At 41.0% G+C, this 17,066-nt stretch overlaps 1 protein-coding gene across 6 annotated transcripts in view; it reads left to right on the forward strand.

Annotated features, from left to right (window-relative positions):
* The window catches only part of magi1b (membrane associated guanylate kinase, WW and PDZ domain containing 1b), a 131,691-nt gene that overhangs the window by 49,039 nt on the left and 65,586 nt on the right, over nt 1-17,066 (forward strand). For all 6 annotated transcript variants that reach the window (XM_041033054.1, XM_041033056.1, XM_041033055.1 and 3 more), the window contains exon 2: nt 9,457-9,573. In XM_041033054.1, coding sequence (XP_040888988.1) covers nt 9,457-9,573 — 117 coding nt within the window. The remainder of the gene's footprint in view (nt 1-9,456; nt 9,574-17,066) is intronic.

A 17,066-nucleotide genomic window follows, 5' to 3' on the forward strand; every position in this document is an offset into this window, starting at 1 on the left:
AGAAGATATTATGGTAATATATCTCAGTGCTGTAAAGGCCTAATAAACTGGGAAATTTTCAGCTTAGTCATACGTTTCTATGGTCAGTCTTTAACTTTAATTTGTTGCTTTGGTAGTAATTTGCTGATGGTCCTTGCTTGGTTTTTATTTTAGAGTGACGCTGTTGCTTTGGTTTGGCTTCGTTTTAATGGGATCTTTGTCCTTGAGTTTCTGCAGATGGTGTTTGTGTCTTTGTCTGTTGGCATTTTGTTGTGTAAAAATAGATTTTAATGACAGAATTTATTATTATTATTATTATTATTTGATTAGAATGTGACATTTAGATTGATGAATTGTTATTTTAAAGGGGAATTTCACCAATTTTTACATGATAATATCAGTTTAGTCATGTCAAGGAATATTACTCAGCGTGTGAAAACAGTGTTGTATGTGGACATGGAGGAGTTTTCCAAAGTCTGAAAAGAAAAGAACAACCCTGATAATGTCATCAGACTTCATAGTTTTGGCAGGAGTTTGAAAGAAGTGGACATATACCAAATTTTGTGGGTCCAATGAAAGACAGCACTGAGGTGGGAAATCCAGTGCTGACATTGAAGAATTTTATATTGCACATGTTGATATGTAATAGATTAGTTTCCTTCCATTTGTGTGTGTTTGCTTGCTCTTTCCTTTGGTTTGTTTGAAATTACAGGGGTTCCTATAATTATAGGTGGATGATAATCAAGTTTCAAGGAAGACAGAGTGTCTTCTTTGCTGCTATTATAACGTATTGTCCATCACATTTACATTACTCAGTACTTTTCATAAATCATTCAATCTGTTTTCTTAATGCATTTAATGCTTTAATCATATCTATAAAGTAAAGCTGCCTTTGTGCTTATGGTAGACTGTTTTAAAGACTGGCTTTTCTTTTTGCTGTGTTCAAACACACTATGTGTTTGAACATGAAAAGCACTTTGCTAAATGACAGCTGAAGTGTGTGAAGGTCTAAGCATGCAGTGTCCCAGGATCCCCTTATCAGTGTCTGGATGTCTTCCCTGTACACACACACACACATACATACACGCACACACTGAGGCCTCTGCCATCACGTCTCACTGACTATAAACACATTACTTTGAAGACTGTCTTGTTGTGCTCCACTTTTCTGTTGATCTTTCCTCCTCTCATTCTATCTCTCTGACAATCTCACGTTCCCGTTCTCAGTCTTTCTTTGTATAAAAGTGCTGATCTGCCCTCTTAGCCTGGGGTGGGGGGTCTGTTTTAAATCTCAGAACCAATCAGCTGGCCTGTCACAGGAGACTAATACTCTCAGTGGTCTTCAAATGCCACCTGTCAATGAAGAGAGCCCATGATTGAGAGGTAATTACCTCCAAAATACTCGTGTCCCACTGGCTTATGCATCAGTCAGTCAATAATCACATCATTAGCTGGGCAAAGCCCGGCCTTAGAGAAAGTTTGCATCGAGGAAACCTCAAATTTATCGGTGTTGTGAAGTGAGGATGTTGTATCTGAATGTGATGGTGGTTTGTTTGTACCTTTTGTCTTACACACTTTTGGACTTTCGGGTGTCAGCATTAAAAGTCACAGCTGCTGTACTATAATACGTGTTGACATTAAATGCAAAGTCATCCTGTGTGTCAGTGGATGATGGATCCTCTCATTTACAAGCCTCTCAGGAGGGAGCTTCAGTCGTAGACACTCACACTCATAGGTATCATCACAAGAATATTAGTAACATAGAACTTGCAGTGTTGTGTTTAGACACGCACATAAATCGTGATGCAGGCACTGCATTATTGTTTATAGTTTTCCGAGTCCTTGGCTAGAACATGCTGATGTTTGTCAAATTAGACAGGTGTTAGTGATGTGTAAATAATGGCCTCTAAAAAAAAATAACACAAGCACAGACAGAAATACAGGTGTAATAACAACTATACGCGTCACACACAAAGTCACATGTTTGTGCTGCTCTCAATCCACTGTCAGATTGCAGCAGAGAAATTGACACCTCCGCTGCAGCCCTTTTGCTGCTCTACGTGCAGAAATGAATCCTCGGAGGATTTCTTTTCCCTGTGTGGAGAACAGCGATCAATGAAAGCAATCTGGAACATAGTAAACAGGCAAGCAGCTCCAGGACACACAACCATATAGACAGAAATGAAAACATGTCAGAGATTTAACCCTGGCTGAGTTGGAACTGGTGTTTTTCTATCTCGACATAACAAGGAGCAGATGTCAAAGGATAAGAATTAGTTTTTGTTGTTCTGTAGCTGTAATGGCTCAACTGTACTAGGTTCTGTGCTTTGTGCTTTTCCACAGTCTTGACTGCAAATTGAACCGTAGCGATTGCCATTAGTCATGTGCTTAATTCGAGACTCACACACATCAAAAGCTCTGGGGAATTTAAAGTAACACGTTATTGAACGGTTAACGGCTAAGACAGTGAATTCTTCATGCGTTTTTTTCTTTCTTTTGGTGGATAACGATTTCTGAAGCGACGTCTGTAACAATTTCATGAAAAGCTCCAAAAATGATCAAATAGATCATTTTCTATTCATGATATGATTATGATTCATAGTAGGCCTTGAAGTTTTATTTGCTGCATTGGGGAAATAACATCGTTGGTTACAAAAGAGTTTTCTCTGAGAAGATAGATGGTTTTGGGCTCATGCTGTGAAAGCCATATTCAGATGCATTATTTCAGTGTCTGAGTGCATTTCCTCCCCAATTTAGAGCTTCACCGCCTGATACAAGCATTGATTGGAAAGCCGCTTGTCCCTGCCACAAGAGGCTAGGAGAAAATGCTTTCATTCACATGTGCATTAGCAAAAATGTGTGCTACTGAGTACTGCAGGATCCACATTACAGTTTCTAACAAATGTATGTTCCTGGTGGTTTGACTTTGAATTTATATTTCTCTCAAGACTTCTGTTTATGTGATTATTTATAATTTATAATCAGAACATGTACACATGTAGAGTCTTGTAGCTCCTAAGTACAATACATTGTGTCGCCTTGAGGGTTACATTTATACTGAAAACTACAAATGATTTGTGGCTCTTAGGATATTGCTCATTGTCTAATTCTGATAGTAAGATCTTTCCTTTGTTTTTGTAATGCCCTTTTAGTCCAGAGGGGGGCAGCAGACTATGCCTGGCTGCCACCACCAACACCCTCACCACAGTCAGTACTCATCTGGCAGCTGTTGCTATGGATACAGAGCCCGGCCATTGCTGTGATGCAAGCCACATCTAATAGAGGAACATAGGGGGTAGTGTTGAGCTCAGAGGCAGGGATCTTCACACTGAACACACACACACACTGAACACACACACACACACACCTGGGCGCTCTGTGAATATGAAAGACTGGACTTCACATCTCTTCAGTGTGATGTGGGACTTATTCTAAGTGTTATTGACTATAGTGTCTTTCTGCCAGCTGCCCTAAAGGTATAAATATTCTTGCCACTCTGTAGACTCGCCTCCAGTGGGCTGCACTGAACCTGCACTAAATGAACTAGATAAAGAATCAGATCCCTAATCACTGGTTAAGGGTCAGATAGAGCTCTCTCTGTGTCCTCTGATCATCCCCTAATCATTATGACATATGGTTAAGCTCTGATCAGTGGTGATGAAAATGTTATGTTGCTGCTGCTGCTACTTGAATAAATTAAATGGTGATTAGCCCTTATTATCTGATTAACTACAGCCATGGATGGACTGCTTGCTTAAGAGTTGATTACTTAAGACATGACTTTGGACAACCTGTGTGTGTCTCATAGCTAAATTTAACCTGAAGTAGGTCAGGTTTGAATGGCACAAATACATTTGACTTTAAAGCCCACTTTCTTTACTACGTCCCACTTTGGAGAAACTAAATTTAACAATAAACAGCCCACTGATAGAAGGCTTTAGTTCTAATCATAGCTTTTGCCTGAAAATGTGTCCCTTGATGTTAAAAAAGACTGTTGAAGTAATGAGAGGAAAAAAAAAAAGTTATTTGTTACCTTGTATGCCAGACTGTTTGTGTATTCTACATTGATACAACACTCAGTGCCCAGCCAAACATGGCGACACTGCCAAATCTGACTTGGCTAAGTGTAAAACAGGCTGGCACCCTGGCATATGACTGTGTTTTCTGCTTTGTTACTTAGACTGTTGCTTTGTGTTAAGAGGGTGATTGTATCTGTCATTACCCAGTGTGCTGATTGATTGAAGTCAGAACACCTCTTAGATGCCTCTGCATAAAGGCCTTTCAAAATAAGATTATTTATCTCTGGGCACGCCATGCTTTGTAATTATTACCAGTTCAAACTGTACTTAGAATCTAGCACACATCACAGGCCCCTGTGTTACCTACAAGCCAAATATAAAGACTGTTATTGGATGTCTCAAATATAGCAAAAAAAAAACACTAAAGCTTTGTTTAGACTGCAAGCAAATCAGATTTCTTTTTCAAATCAGATCTTTAGGACAGACTGTTATTTGCAAGTGATCAGATGGGATTTTTGTATCCAGCCGTCACTCTGCATGGGTTACTGTAGTGATAATGTAGGCGTTGGTAACTATGTAGCGCTATTACTCCACTTCTTATGTTGTTGGATGTCGCTTTGCGAGCGACTCAAAAGACACTTTGAAATCCAATTTGAGCAGCCAGAGCATTTGGACTGAGATGCATCTGTAGAGTATTTAGGCACAATGGTGCTTTGAGCTAAGTGCTAAAGTCAGCATGCTAAAATGCTCATAGTGGTAATACTAGCATGCTAATGTTTAGCAGTGTGCTGAACATATCTTAATTTCGTTTGTTAGCATTTTAACACATGGTATCAATTAAATACAAAATGCGGCTGATGGTAATGTCATGAGTTTTGCAGGTACTTGGTGATAAAGCAAAGGATTGGAGAGATTCAAATTTTGACCTCATCATAGTGGTTGATAAAAAAGTTAGGGAATCACCATGGTAACTACAATGTATCCTGTGGGGGATGTGAATGTCTTTATACAATGTTATCCAATAGTTTTGAGGATGTTTAACTCAAACTCATCTCCGCATGCTAGGGGGAATGTCAGGTGATCATCAAAGTCATGGAAACACAATATTGTGCCAGTCCATCCAGTAAATGTTGAGATATTTCAGTGGATAATTGAAAATGTTGACGTCCTTGTGGCACTAGAGAAAAAGCCAGATGATCATTTAAGTGACCAGGGTTCATCTTTTGGAGGCCATAATTGACAATTATTGTTATGTTATTAAACCAAAAATTTTCAGCTTTGTGGTTGCACAGAATCACTAAAGTCTGTAGGTTTCATCCTCGGTGGACCATAAATGTCTGGACAAAATTTCATGGGAATCTATCTAATAGTAGATATTTCACTTCGAATCAAAGTGTTGGACAAATGGACAGACGCTCTCATCCCTTAAGCCATGCACCAAGCATGGCTAAAAACTGGAAATATCAGTCTAACGTGAACTGACATCTCCTTCCTGTGTAAGAACATTGTAAAGGATAAATATTTTGCATGTAAGGAGCAAGAACTTCTCCTCTGGAACCAAACATACAGTATGTAAAAAAAATTCCATTACAGGGTTTTCTCCAGTAAAAGTAATCAGGCATAAGTAAGTTTGGATTTTGGCCTTAGTCCAGGTATTGAATCCACAGCCTCAGCTACCTTTCAACCATGCACACAGGTTATTAATTACAGGAACAACAGCCAGGTCATAGAGAGACATCTGTGTTGCATATACATAGCTTTTGGATATCGAGCAACTAACCAGGGCTCTCCACTATGTAATGACATTGCTCATCTGGAGCGTGAAGGACCCATACGAGACCGTGACTCCTGCCATTTCCAAGTCAGCAGAAATCGGTCAAACCTTTCCTTTCCCACTACGGTGGCCCAGTGAGCAGGAGGATTGAGTTTCAGCAAAGTTTGGTTTTTCCATGCTGTGAATACAGATGTCAACTGCCAGCGGAGGGTCTGGCTGGTGCCATGTCTGGCTCTGCATGTCTGAGCAGGGCCTTGGCTGGCTGATCAGAGCTGAGAGGTGCAGGGGTGGGCTCAGTGGGAGATGCCTGGAAAGTAGTGGGGCTTTTCACATTTCAGCTGTGTCTAAAACTCTTTTGATGTTTTGTCTGGCTTACTCTGATGTTCTCTTTCTGTGCGACAGACCCTGCCTCGCTCTCTCTCCCTCGCTCTCTTGCATAAAGCCCTTCACCCCCACTTCCCTTCTGTCATGGATTGCGTGTCTCCTTCCCAAAAATCTTGCTTGTTTTAGGGAGCTTATGGAAAATCTATACTCTAAAACAGGTGGGCTGTGTTTGAAGGATATGTCTTTTCTAATTATCTGTTTGCAGAGGGATTTGGGTGGGTGGCCACTGGGCCAGATTTTCTCCCAACCCAGTCCTGCTGCCTGCCAGTCTGCTATTTGTTGCCTGTGAATCAAATTGAAATCAGCTTATCGGACAATGAAACGGTGCACTACAAACCTGGTCAGACACCTGGACTTGGTCATCGGTTTTGCGTCAGAAATTTACTATTCAGTGTTTGAATTATATTGATACCAAATAAGAGATGAAATGAGGCCATGATGAGGCACCCAGACAATCTCAGCTGTAAAAAGGACAATCTATGTTTAAACCCATTGGGTCTGTATTACAGTTAACATTGGTCCACATCCAAGTCTTCAGATCAGTAGATTCCTTTGTTTGCCATCAGAGCTAGCACAGTACAGAAACAGAGCAAGGCAGCGCAGGAGCAGTTAATGGGCTTATGGTGTTAACATACTTGGCACTGGTTTGAAGGGCCTGACTAGTTGCCTTAAAGGCTTAAATGAAGGTGAGATGTGATCTTCTTGACCTTCTTGCGCATTAGATGGTTGACAGATTGCTCACTGAGCATTCACAGAATATTGATCTCTAAGATAACACAGTCAACTGTATGTGTGCTATTGTTGGACCCACCTAGACTTGATTAGCAGCCATCCAAAAGACTGAAATCCACACACTGTTGGTGCTCTTAAGGAGAGTGGTTTCAAAGTAGTCTGCTGTTGTTTTAAGTCGTGGACAGGAACGAGAAAAGAGAAAGGAAATGTGGTGAGAAGGCATTTGACCTCAGACCAGAAACAACACATTATGTTGGGTAGCCACAAAGTGAGTTTACTCCAGGAGCTCATGCATACTTTGGTTCCAGCCAACACTTCAGCATAGGCCAGTCAAAAGCGCTGAATTCTTTTTAAGCATCAATGCGCATTAAAACAAAAGAACAAACAAACAAAAGGGGGTCAAGAATTTAGACAATGAAAATGTTCAGGCAAGAAGAAAGAGGGGTGACCTCAATCATTTAAATAATCCACACATTGTCACACTGGCTAAACCACTGACACAATAGTCTAAGTCAGTGGTTAGACCAACCTTGTCCATGTCAGTAGAGGACATTGGGTCAAAAGGCTGCAATACACTGTTACAGTAAATACAATATATTAATACCAGATAATGATCAGTAGACATCCTGATATCTCATGTCAGTGCATCATGACTGCTCAGTGCACAGAGACAGACCCTCTCCATCACTGGCACTGTCCTGCCTGTCTGTTCATTTTCATGAATGCATTATTGTTTTCATTAAGATAAGCGCACACAGAGAGTAGGTATGTCATGCTACAGATTTCACAAACCCTAAACTGAGACAGGCTCACACGGACAGGTGGGGATCTGCAAGCAAGGAAGGCCCATTGCTCTCCCATAATTGGTGTGTACAAGAGCACATCAGGGTGTGTATTAGGCTCTCTGTTGGCCTGAGCGTTGGCTTGTGACCTGTTGTGAGGATTACAACACTGTGATATGTTTGGATGGGACAGGGCCAGGAGCAGAGTTTCCTCCCAGTAAGAGCTTAGACAGCAGGATGAAGACTCAGTCCTCCTTCTCACACTGTTTGCTTAACAACCACATTCACTATCAGCTTATTATGGTTAATCAAATAGCCATGATCAATGAGTCTAATTAATCACTTATTATTCCAAGGGCCTGGGTTCACAAAAGCTGTAATGAATCCTAAGAAATTTTCAAAAAGTTTCTGAAAAGTCTTTTATCAAAAGTCTCAAATGTTTTTTTTTTTTTGTAAAGAATAAGAATGTAAGCATTGAAATGCTTATCTTAGAAAATTGACATTAAGATCATTTAAGATTTTAGATAATACTGTTTCTTTTTACATTTTTTTAAAACCTGTGTTGTATATTAACATTTTTATTCCAATGTAAGTCTTTTAGCTTCAAACCGAGAATTTGACAATCTGATAAGTAGCAATGTGACCATAATTCAGTTATAGTGTTCTACACTCTCGTCATGCATGTTGATATGAATGACAGACAAAATTTTGGGTCACATTAAAACAAAAAGCAGTCATATCATGTCTGTGGGATGTGCCTCTTGTGCTTCAATTGTATTTTTATCATATGAACTTACAATTATTCTGCCAATTATACATAATGCTCTTCTGTACTATGCTAGCAATCTCAATCATCTTATTAAACACACACACACACATACACACACACACACACACACACACACACACACACACACACACACACACACACACACACACAAACACGCACATACAGACGCACACACACATACACACAGTTTCCATGGAAACAGGATCCAGGGCCTTTTATGACTGGTTGTTTGCCCAAGACAACCAAAAATGGTCTCAGCAGCCAAGCAAAGATGGGAGATAAATCGTTTGTGTAATAAATAATGAGACATGTACTAATATAGAACGTGATAAGATGTTTGTTGTTGCCTGAAGCGGTGTTATTATTGAATTTAGCTCAAGACATCGTCATATTCATTAGGTAAATTATCTCATTTCTCCTTTTGTGTGACAGCAGACAGGATGTGTTTTACATCTCTGCTCCGTTACTCATGTTGTCGTACTGCTAGTATTGTGTTTGCACATGCCTGTAATGTGGACACACACTGTAGTAGCCACACAGAGACACACATTCAGAAACAAACACAAAAACACATACACACACATTCGGATACTTTCCAGCCGTGCTGCCCTTCAGTAGCCTAATGTGTGTCTGAGGTCCAGATGGCGTAGCAGTGGGAGGGCTGATTTGCGGTGCTAGCCTTAGCGCTAGCATTTTTAGATTTGGGCTAGCCCTGACTGGTTGGAAAGGGAGAGCCTGCAGCCAGTTACCCCTCTGAGTGACAATGGCAAGTGTACAATTCACGTTTGTGCACTCAGCATCTAGCTTTGCTGCAGTTGCAGGATAAAGTTGTGTGTGTGTTTTTTTTGTGGCAGCCAAACTGTGTGACGCTTGACTGTGAATTATAACAGTGTCATTATGCCTCTTGTGATGTTCTTATATCTGCAAAACTGGCATTTGCTTCGGTTGTTTTGATGCAGTTACCACATGTTTTCCTGTTTGTGTTCACAATGACAGGAAGCAAGCTTAACAAGGACCTGAAGCATTATCTGAGCCAGCGCTTCCAGAAGTCCTCGCCTGACCACGAACTGCAGCAGACCATCCGAGACAACCTCTATCGTCACGCCGTGCCTTGTAAGTCCATGACCGTCCGACACCTCGTTCTGTCATTTCCTCTTGTTTTCCTCATGTTTCTCCTGCTTCGCTCTGCCGTCTTCTTTGTGTCCTGGCATTTTAATGAGCTTTTCGTTCCAAATCCTGATGATACGCTGGCTTTACACACAGTCTTTACATACTTTGTTTATGTGAGTTAACACATAACATTGATGTAACTCCAAATTTTATCAGCATCCAGATCAATACTATGTAAGAAAAGCCTTGGGTTAGGTGAGTGTGAACCACTGTCTTAGCTCCAAGCATTATCAATTTTAGATCCATGTAGCTGCCTCACACAGACATTTTGTATGATTATCTAATTAAGCCTGATTATTTCAGTCTAATCCAAGCATGGTTCCACTTGCCTTCTTACAGACACTGGTCTCTTAATCAGCCATGCTGATAACTTCATATCTTCCTTGGAACTAACCTCATGTGATGGGTTGATCTGTTGTATCACACATTATATCTCTTTACCCCAAAATGAACTTTTCCACCTTCCTCCCCAGCTGATAACAAGCAGTGAGTTAATGTAAAGCCACCCTCCACCTTTTATCCATTCAGTCAGCTCAATATTTGCTTTACTAATACTGTCTGATAGAGGAAAAGTCAGGTGACTCCACAGTGAATAGGCTAGTAGTATTTCATGTCCACAGGATCAATAGCACCAGTAATTATAGACATTGTGGCTTCATCCAAGACCCTCACCCTCTATCACTAACTGGTATCTCCTCTTCCAGAACTGGCTGTGTAATCCAGGAATAGAGACTTTTTTCCACCTGAATGTCGATATAGCCAAGATCTAAAGGCACATTTGTTTTTTGATGCTGGATAGCTCCCTTGTAGTTGCTGCTGCTCAAAAACCTAAGTAGATATTTGAAGTGTTTTATTCTTCCCTGCTGTGAAAAACAACCCTTGAAGACAGCATCGGTGCTAAGGATGTGGAAGTATAGCATTATGACCAGAAAAACAGAGTGATAAATGCAAAAACTGTGCAACTCCTTCTGCTGGGGGAACAGATAAACCACCTAGAAAGACCGTTAGATTGATGAACCATGCTGCATGATCCCAATTTTCTGTTTTCCCTGATTTGCATATAAGAGTGAAATCAACCGCATAGACCAGTCAGTGTCAGGCTCATCATTGTCATGGAGTCAGAATTCAGTCCTGGCTTTGGACACGGCATGTATTCACATATGAAGATGGAGGTGGAGAGGCAAGAGAGGGAAAGGGAGACAGAACAAGTAGTGAAACTGCAGAGGCTGGGGTGTACGTACGTTCCATGTTTCTTGTCTGCTTTCTTTTCATCATTTTAATATTTACAGTGAAATACAGCAAAGTCACTGTTTGCAGCTTGGATGTAGAACGCCAACAAGAGTTAACACTGGCGTTGCTTTCCACCGCTGGAGACAGCTCTTGGCGAGTAAATGAAGTTTGATGCTGAACTCGCAATGTTTCCTCTACACTGTTAAGTAAACAGCTGTTAACGCGAACGTTGGCTATGTAGATATAGCAAATACTTACATACAGTACCTTTAAAACATTAGAAAATAGTGAAAAATATCAGTCTCATCATCAGATGTCATATGTTGTCCAACCAGCGGTTCAGAGCCCCAAAAAACATTATGTTCAATTTAATGTAAAAAAAGCTGCAAATTGTCACATTTGAGAACCTGGAACATTTAAATGTTGAGCGATTTACTCGCAACATTACATAAATAATTAATTGCATCATTTTTGCAGCCCCACATCATATTTTTTTGTCACTTTTTTTTCCTCAAACCCATGCTCTGTCCTTAATGGTTCCCATCCGTTGGATGATTTTCAATTAGTTTATTCGTGGCCCTCTCACACAAATTACTTTCTGTATTCAAGAGGCTGGTTTAAGGGACTTATCTGCATTACCTCCACTGCCATATGTCAGCCAGACACTGGTGGAGGGGGGTGGGGGTCTGGCTATAATGGCCATTTTAATCACTGAGTGGTCAATGGCACACCAGTAAAAAATCCTGGTGTTGTTTGCAGTAAACAAAGCATGAAGCTGTTTCCCAGGCCATATGTTTTATAGGACTGTAAAGTTTTGTTGTCATCCTCTTGTTGAGGAGCGTGGGACTATCATTGGAATATTACATTTACAAATCCTTTGCCATAGCTTAATTGTTTTCCCTTGTATTATGGGAGAGCATGTTACAGTGGGCGCAGTCCGTGAATAAATACTCCCATATGGCCTTCACACTCGCAGAATAATACAAGACTAACACAGCAGTTGTAGAGGAAAGAGGACACATTTATGTACTCTGAGGTGGATTTGACTGAACTGCTTTGGCCTATGGATGTGAGAGGTCAGTGTGTGTCCATGTTGACGTATGTCCAAAGGTTGTTCAAAGCACTGTCCACGTGTGTGTGTGTAGGTGTAGGTGTGATTAATGCACTGCAAGCAGGTGGGGAAACAGATGGAGTAGTGTGTCTGTGGATGCTGGAGCTTCTCCTGCCTCTAAATCAGGCAGCAATGGAAACTCAGCTCACCAGCATTTCTGCACATTCTTGTATCCTCTTCAAGACCACAATAGTGCTGGCCCAAAATGAATAAACTAATCTTTTCTGCTGGTATTTTTATGAGTTTGATTCTACTCCAGTTTACATTGGCATGTTCTTCCTCCAGCCACATGCTTGAACTCTTAAGACTGACACTGACAAAAGCTGCACATTTATTTCTCCTGTTGACAGTAAACCTTTAACTCTTTGTCTGAGTCCATTTTTAGATTTTTTTTTAGATTAGATGAGCACTCAGAAGTTTTATCGCCACAAACTATAAACCAAGATATGATTTTCATGTAGAGAAGCAGTCCCTAAACTTTAAAGCAAGTTTACCGTGGCTACTTTAGCTTTTTGTTTTAATGGACATGAAATATAAATAGAACACATGCAAAATGTTTTAGTGTTAATAACTCATGCAACACTTTTGAGCGCCACATCCCATTCCTACAGGTCATTCTCTGAAGATGGAGTGGTTGTAAAGATAAACTAGTCTCCCCGCTCACAATCCCATAACCCTGTTAAAAAATTTGAAGCCACAGGACTCTCACCCTCCCCCATCTGCCGAGGCGTCCGTCGGCTTCCCCTGTGGTCACCACATCCGCGCGTTCAGCATTCCCAATCGCCCATTATCCCCACCAACCCTCCACCCCCTCTGTCCCACTCTCATTCCTGAACCCCCCAACTCATGACACCCCTGTCTCTCGTCCTCTGGCTGCCACCACTGCTCCCTCTCTCCATCTGTATCGCTCTTCCTCTCTCATTTTCCTGCCAGTTGATCAGAGCAGTAGCAAGAAGAAGAAGACAGGATTTCTCTGTTTATACCTTATTTTAAAGCTCAGCATTCTGTGCCTCTGAGCCTTGAAAAGGGAGCTGTCGTCTCTCCCGCATCAAGGCAAGTAGCAGTATTGTCTGCTGTGATTGTTGTGATGCTGATGACTTGGTCTTCGCTTCTCAAATTAGCGAGATTTTGAAGAGGCTGGTGTTCATGTGCGCGTGTGATGAATTGCAGGGGGGCTAGCAGCACTGACGATTGGACGACCTGTATATAGGCTAAGAGGACGGCTCAGAGGGAGGTGGGGACTGAAGCCGCGGGGCTGGAGATGGGGGTGGGGTGGAGTTTGGGTGTGGGTGGAGGAGGGGGGCAAGAAGGGGGGATGGGCAGAGAGGGGAAAGAGAGAGAGAGAGAGAGAGGATGGAGAGATGCAAAAACACTCTCATACACTCAAATCAACAGTGGATGTATGTAGCCAGTCAAGCTAACATAAACATATGTACACATGTGAGTTGTGGTTGGATCAGACTTCACTGTGTGGTCTGATATGTACCTGTTTCTGCCTGTGAGTGTGTCTACAGTGTGTTCGTAAACAGCCTTTTTGGTGTTGGTTTGGTGATTGCATCTACAGATGCAATCACACTGTGTCACCTGAACAAAAGAAATGCTCTCAGTGGGAATGACTGTGCCCTTCCTAAAAAGCAAAAGGTGGTAAATCAAGAAAGGCAGAAGAAGGTGAAAGGTAGATTTAAAGGTGAACTTTAAACTCTTTTGGCTTTGTTGACTGAGAAGAGGATCTATGTCAGTCAGATAGTCCGTGTGTGTCCACGGTTTAACGTGCATTACATAAGGGATATAGTTTTTGTCAAGGCTAGATGAACACACTTGGACATGTCTTTCCAGTGACAAATCCTTCCTGTTATACCAGTTCTGCTGAATTACACCATCACAAAGTTCCCTTTGCCACCACACTGCACTCCTGCATACAGCTAATGTGATGGCCACGGTTAGATGCAAACTTTGTGTTAAAACTGTGAATCTAGACTTTGGAATAGTTATTAAATTCATTGACTGACTCTTTGTTGATCTGAGTGGACACTAAAGGGAAGGAGGCGCAATCAGTAAGGAAACTTTATTAGTCTCTCACTTACTTTTGTTAGGTTGTTGATACATACTAGCATAGACCTGTTGTCCTTCATTAAAAGTAAAATATATCATATAATATTACCATATAATACAAGCTGACAGAAACAAATTATATGTTTTTATGTGGCTTTATTAAACATACATATACATACAAGAAGACTGATAACACTCTAAATATGTCTCCTGGAGCCAGGAGACAGCTTATCTTAGCTTAGATAAGCATAAAGATTGCTAACATGGAAAAACAGGTTCTGTTCAAAAGTAACAAAGTCTGCCTCTGAAGGCACCTCTAAAGCTCACTAATTAACACATCACATCTTTTTTGTTTAAAAATGTTATCTTTGGACAGAGCCAGGCTAGCTATTTCCACTGTCGCTTCATTTTTATTGTACAGAAATGAGAATAGTGTCGAACTTCTTGTCTAATGCTTGGTAAGAAAGCAAATAATTGTATTTTCTTTAATGAAATAAAACTGTTCCTTCAAGACTTGTATATTATTTTGTGCATATTGGATTGGTTTTCCTCCTGAATAGTCCTCCTGCTATAAATGTTTGTTTGGTTTTTTTTTCACTGTATTGGTTTGATTACATTTGGAGTAGAGACTCCCAGCGTCCTGCAGGTAGATCAGACAGAGGTTGTGAGGGAAACTGGTGCTTGGAGGGGGGGGTCTTTTTGTTTCGCTAACACCATTAGTGGGAGTCAAAAGGAATGTTGTCAAACAGAGAGTGAATGATGGGAGGAGCCGCCCCCCCCCTCCCCCCCCCCGATCCATTGCCCCCAACTGCCCCACCCACACACTCTTGTGCGTCCATTGTATGCAGGCACTCAATCACTGACACTGTTGCACACACACATATAGGGCGGAGGCATAGAGATAGTTTCAGCAAATTATGCCTTTGCACCAATACAGGCAGAGTAGGGTGTATTTCTGAATGTGGATGCTTATCTGTGCCTCTGTGTCTGAGTCTGTTTTGACAAATGGAACATTTCTATCTGTAGAAATGAAGCTCATTCTGTGTTTCCTAGCTGGTTAAAGGAGTTTGCAGATAATGAGGCTTATCAGTCTGACAATGGCACAATTAACTATGTATGATCTCATTATATTATATATATATTACACAGTTCCAATCAAAAAAACATACGACCGGACAATATGAAAATATTATTTATTATTATCAAAAGAATTAATTTTGATTAGCAGTTGAGATCACAATATACATTTTCAGATAATTAAGTTTACCAAGCTAGAACTAACGTTCTCTAATACAACAGCCCTACAATAAATCCAAGCTTTAGGAAGGTTACTGTTCTCTGTCTAGTGTTTGTTGTTGTCCCATTATATATAGTGTTAAACTGTGAGATGATGTGTATTAAACTGGCAGCTAACTTCATAGCTGAATATTGTGGCTTATCATTAAAACTCTAACTGATATCATAACTTGTAGATGAAGCCTGTTTGTGTATAAAGATGCTGACAAATCTATTGTAGGACCTTATATAAACCCTGACACTGGTACTGAGAACATCAAGAAACAAGGATGTCACTGTTGCCTTGGCTTGAAAAGAGCTATGTCCCAAATAAACAACATACTAATACTTATAAAAGTTTGAGTACTATAAAACTTAAGAATGTGCTATTTTGACATTTAGTGTGCACAGTAATGAGTGTGCTCATACTCATACTCTAGAAGTACTCTGCAGTCCATTAAGTGTGGCTTTGAAAAGGTTCTGCCAAAGTAGAACTTGGGAAACCAACAAGGAGAAGAAAACGTTTTGTCCAGATTTAACCCTTAATTGAACACTTAATTTTTATGTTTTCTGAAATGTTTCTGGAGTTGTCTTACCACCGCTCATGATTACATTTAATTTTTTCCAGCTGTGAGCTGCTCCTTCATTTCTTATTCGCGTTGCATTGTGAAACAATAGTGTCCGTCAACACCACACTCACAACCCAAGTGAATTTTGTATGCACATCTTTGGATATTCTTAGCTCTGTGGGTTTTTCTATGTCAATATCAGCTTAGGGTCACTATATAGTAAAGATTTGTGGTTATAAGCGGCATCGGAGATAGAATGGCGCATCACATGACCTTTGACCCACCTCCTTTTTAGATCTCCTCACTGCTTTTCCCACCCCCCTCCTCTGACCACAGAGCATTCAAATGAATCCTACACATGCAATGTTTCCCTTTTTTTGTACTTTGACTCAGTGTTTATCTTTCTTCCTTTTTTTGTCTTGTTCTCATTTTCCATATTTTAGCTTGACTTTTATGTGAATCCTTGAATGCAGTTTTCTTCATTTGGTGTTCTTCCACATTGCTCAGTCCTTTTGACTTTGTGTTACTATCCCTTGTGTATTTTTTATGTACTAGAGCTGTAACACCTGTAGTTATTGTGGATGTAGCAACTGTGCTAAATTTTTGAGCTCCTTCTTTTGTGTTTGACATATAAATTTATACAGCTCCAGCCTCACTCCGGTCCATGCCTCCCTGACCAGGTCTTGTCCCAGCTCCCATCTTTTTTTTTTCATAGCCTCAGTGTTGCTTTTAAGGCTCTTCCCCTGACTTCTGTCCTCCTTACGTGTTGGTCAAGGATGACTTGTTTGGAACTTGTTAAACGCTCAGAGCATGTGTATGAGTTTGTGTGTGTAAGGGCATCAGTGTCTGGGGAGGAGAAAAGAAGCAAAAGTGGAGGGGGAGAGGGAGAGGGAAAAACCGATGGGCTACAACAAGAAAGAATAGGGGTGAGCAACCAAGAGAAGGAGAGGGAGTGAGAGAAAGAGAGCGAGAGGGGGAGGTGGGCGGGTGCATGTGGGTGCCTGCGAGACGGGAGACAGCGGGGCTCAGTCAGTGAGAGAGAGAGAGAGAGAGAGAGAGAGAGACAGAAGCCTAGCACTGGTGTGTGTGGGTATGAGACGGAGCGCATTATAAGCCAGTGTGTGGATGCTGCTTAGCTTAGCTCCCATTAGCTTAGCATCACAAAGCCAAAGCTGGACAGAGGACAGACGCATGGGAGG

This window comes from Toxotes jaculatrix, chromosome 3, assembly GCF_017976425.1.
Source record: "Toxotes jaculatrix isolate fToxJac2 chromosome 3, fToxJac2.pri, whole genome shotgun sequence".
Lineage (NCBI taxonomy): Eukaryota > Metazoa > Chordata > Actinopteri > Toxotidae > Toxotes > Toxotes jaculatrix.